Source organism: Physeter macrocephalus, unplaced genomic scaffold (genome assembly GCF_002837175.3).
Source record: "Physeter macrocephalus isolate SW-GA unplaced genomic scaffold, ASM283717v5 random_2926, whole genome shotgun sequence".
Lineage (NCBI taxonomy): Eukaryota > Metazoa > Chordata > Mammalia > Artiodactyla > Physeteridae > Physeter > Physeter macrocephalus.
Window position 1 is genome coordinate 3838 of NW_021148212.1, and position 3123 is coordinate 6960.

General features: G+C 51.3%; 1 protein-coding gene across 1 annotated transcript; it reads left to right on the forward strand.

Annotated features, from left to right (window-relative positions):
* The first annotated feature begins 361 nt into the window (after nucleotides 1–361).
* LOC114485744 (uncharacterized) lies at nucleotides 362–2901 on the forward strand. The gene is made up of 3 exons (XM_028487550.1): nucleotides 362–1075; nucleotides 2201–2233; nucleotides 2787–2901. The coding sequence occupies exons 1-3, from the start codon at nucleotides 430–432 to the stop codon at nucleotides 2882–2884; spliced, it is 777 nt and encodes a 258-aa protein (XP_028343351.1). The 5' UTR covers nucleotides 362–429; the 3' UTR covers nucleotides 2885–2901.
* Nucleotides 2902–3123: the final 222 nt, after the last annotated feature.

Below are 3123 nucleotides of genomic sequence, written 5' to 3' on the forward strand. Positions count from 1 at the left end.
CGACCACTGGCGCTCCAAAGCAAACCGTGCCTGTCGCATTGCATACGTTCCCCGTTGCTCAGATCCAGTAACTCAGGCATTAGTGGAAGAAGGGCTCTGTAGGCTCTCTTACTCTGCCTCTTTCGTATGGACACCGTAGGAAGTGCAGTAGCGCCGCTTCCTGCCCTTAGTAGCGTGAACCACATAGTTCTCTTTGTGTTGACCATGTCAAGCCGCCCAGTCATTCGGGTTTATTTCGCGCTTCGTGACCGTTCATGCAGAATGCTGTCGTTATATATCTGCGGATTTTTCAGAGAAATGCTATTCCCCCCCAAGGAGCAGCGAGCTACTCTATTGTCTTCTTCCATCTGCTTACAGACTGCCGTCCTGCAACCCGAATACGGAAGCGAACTACCAGTGTTCCGAGGATCTGTTGAGGGTACGCAGCCAATGATATTCGCCAGCGCTCTCCAAACAGGTTCCTTCCCAATACACCATCTGATGCAGACGAAGCAGTCCAACATAACCAGTGCAGGAAAAAGCAACTCCACAATTGCGAACCGCCAGAGTCGCCCTCTGCCCGCGCCAGTCTGGCTTCAGTCAGCGACAAAGCCGCAGAGTCTGCTTCAAGAGGAGCAGCACGACTTTTCCGGCGCGGCACCTGCTGCTCAGTATTCAACTGCTGCTGCACCGAAAGGAAGCCAGCGAAGGTTGAAGCACCAGCACGCCACTACTGCCGCCGTCAGTCCAGCAGCATGGCTTGAAGCGCAGCTGGTTGCGCCCTCTAAAAAACGTACGCGAGAGGAGGAAGTCACAGGTGTATTGCAAAGGGCTCACCAACCAGATGTCGCATCCGACTCAAAGCAAACGATTGAGCAGACAGAGCACCAAAGATCTCTAGAAACTGGTCGCAGCACTCACCGGCAAAGCGGAAGCGGACTGCCACCGTTAGAGGCGCCCGAAGAAGACGACCTCATGTGGAATTTTGTAGTGGATACTGTACTCGATAACCGCTGCCTTCCCGATTCCGTTTCAAGGGAGTTGGACTTTTCCCACTGGCAGAGACCACTCATGGGCATATTGTACGTCAAAGCGGGTAGGGCCCACACGTGTCTCACATATTGTGTGTCATTGAGCAATCTTCCTTTCGTACTGAAGAACACACGGAAACAGAGCAGCTGAGACGTTTCTAGACTCGAAAGAAGTTAGAAGGGCTTTTGCAAGCGCATGCAGGCAAGCTTCACTTGACGCAGGTTGAACAACTTGAAAGAAGCAGACTGCCGCGTACGCGGCACGCAGAGAAGCAGGTCAGTCTCAGGTGGGGCAAACGAAACAATACTCGGGCACACCACGTGCACGCAGCACGCGAGGGGTCGGTCAGAGCTGAAGGAACTGTACCAGCGGTAGCACATGGGGAAGCCTGAAAGGAGCGGTGGGGGGCGCTGGAAACCAGCTTATACGCGCAACTGTACATTCAGACGAAGGCGAAGAAAGGGCACCCCTAGTACCGGGTTTCACTTAGTGACCAGCAGCCGAATGAAAAGAACGAAGGACCAAGTATCCTGTGGAACTGTCCTTCCAGTACGTGTCGCAGTTGAGGCTGCAAACGGGCAGCCAAATTGAACGCATATGGCAGCCGAGCACAATGGAAGCAACAGCCTGAAGGGCCCTGGTGCGTTGGGCCATGCTGGTACAGGAGGAGTGAAAGATCCATTTGCTATAGCTAGGCGGCACTGCAAACAGGACAGCTTTGCGGTTCAGCGCAGCTTGGGATTTCTGGAGCATCAGATTGCTGCTGCTAAGGAAAAGTTTCGCACTCCGTGCCCGAATTAGTCGCACACCCTTGACGTAGCTGCTGCACCGCTACACTTGAGAAGACCGTCAGTCTTCGCGAACTGACATCTTTGTTCAAGCTACATTCAAAGGAATAGACCTTGAGCTAGTTTTCGTCTGATTTCTTGTGCTTACCTTTATCTCTACATGTATTAGAACGCACATGCTTATCCACAAACGTAGCAAACACAGTTGTATGTGCGTGCAGGCGTGCACGTACGTCCATATGTATACCTTGTGTAGTTCCTTTTGCTTGTCCATTGACGCACTTAAAGGCAAAGTTGTTTCCTCGCGCTTAAAACATGTCCAACCGTCTTGCGTCACACCTAATGACTTAGGCCCACCGCACACGAGGACCAGCAACTTCTTCTGTGCGGATCTTACGCAGGTTTTCCGACCATGTCCTCGGAGAAGAAACTCAGTAAGGCCAATCAGGCAGCGCGTGATTAATGTACACGCTCAGGGTCCCACGTATCAGCCACGGTCTTACAGGGTACCATAGCTATGTGTAGCTGTAATTACCACGTTTCTACGGACACCTTTTCACATGCGCAAAGATAAACGAATGTGTAGAACATCTCCCGAATGCCGAGCTATTAGAACGTAACAGAACATATTTATCGCACGCTCTCTATATATGTAAATATGTTTGTAAAGAATAACATATTTTCAAAAGCAGGTGCTCGTGCGTAGATGTACGCATTATCTCTCAAGGGTTGAGAGACTCTCGTCAAGATTCCTGTTGCTTGAGTTCTTTAGCTGATGAAAGAGTAGAGGTCTGAGGCGTCCGTTCGGCAAAGCTGATGACCTCTCTGCAACATACAGGGGAAAACACGCAGTGTCTTTTCGTGCTGTGCCAGTGGTCTAAAGGCGAAACTGTATCCAAATACTACATGACCGGCTAGACCCCTCTGCATCTTGCGAGAGCGAAATCTACGTAAGCTTCTCTTCATCTATCTGCCACATCTGCACAGACTACTACCCGGACTGCGTGAACGCCTTTTTCAAAGATTCCTCTTCTGCCGGAGTAAGACATCGCCTGGTGGGAACTGGTTGTAACGCGACTACGTAACGAAATCTTCAATCACAGTGAGCAATGCTCTAGACGGCGCCGCAGACAGAGGCGCTTTTCTATACGTACTACCTACACTAATAGCACGACGGGTCTGTTCTGGCCGTGTAAGCTCGTCAGATTGGTCGTGCCCGTAGCCGGCGCGCTGTTTCCCAACAAAAGAGCTCGGCTGTCCTCTTGTGTAGGCCGATCTCCAGCAGCAGACGCGATGCATGTATAGCTGCCTTCTTATCCTTTTG

Excerpts from the sequence above, each read along its gene's own strand:
- LOC114485744 (XM_028487550.1), top strand. The coding sequence starts at position 430 with ATGATATTCGCCAGCGCTCTCCAAACAGGTTCCTTCCCAATACACCAT. Across the intron at positions 1,076-2,200 it reads CATATTGTACGTCAAAGCGG|GTTTTCCGACCATGTCCTCG; the intron begins GTAGGGCCCACA and ends GATCTTACGCAG. Across the intron at positions 2,234-2,786 it reads GTCCTCGGAGAAGAAACTCA|ACTACTACCCGGACTGCGTG; the intron begins GTAAGGCCAATC and ends ACATCTGCACAG.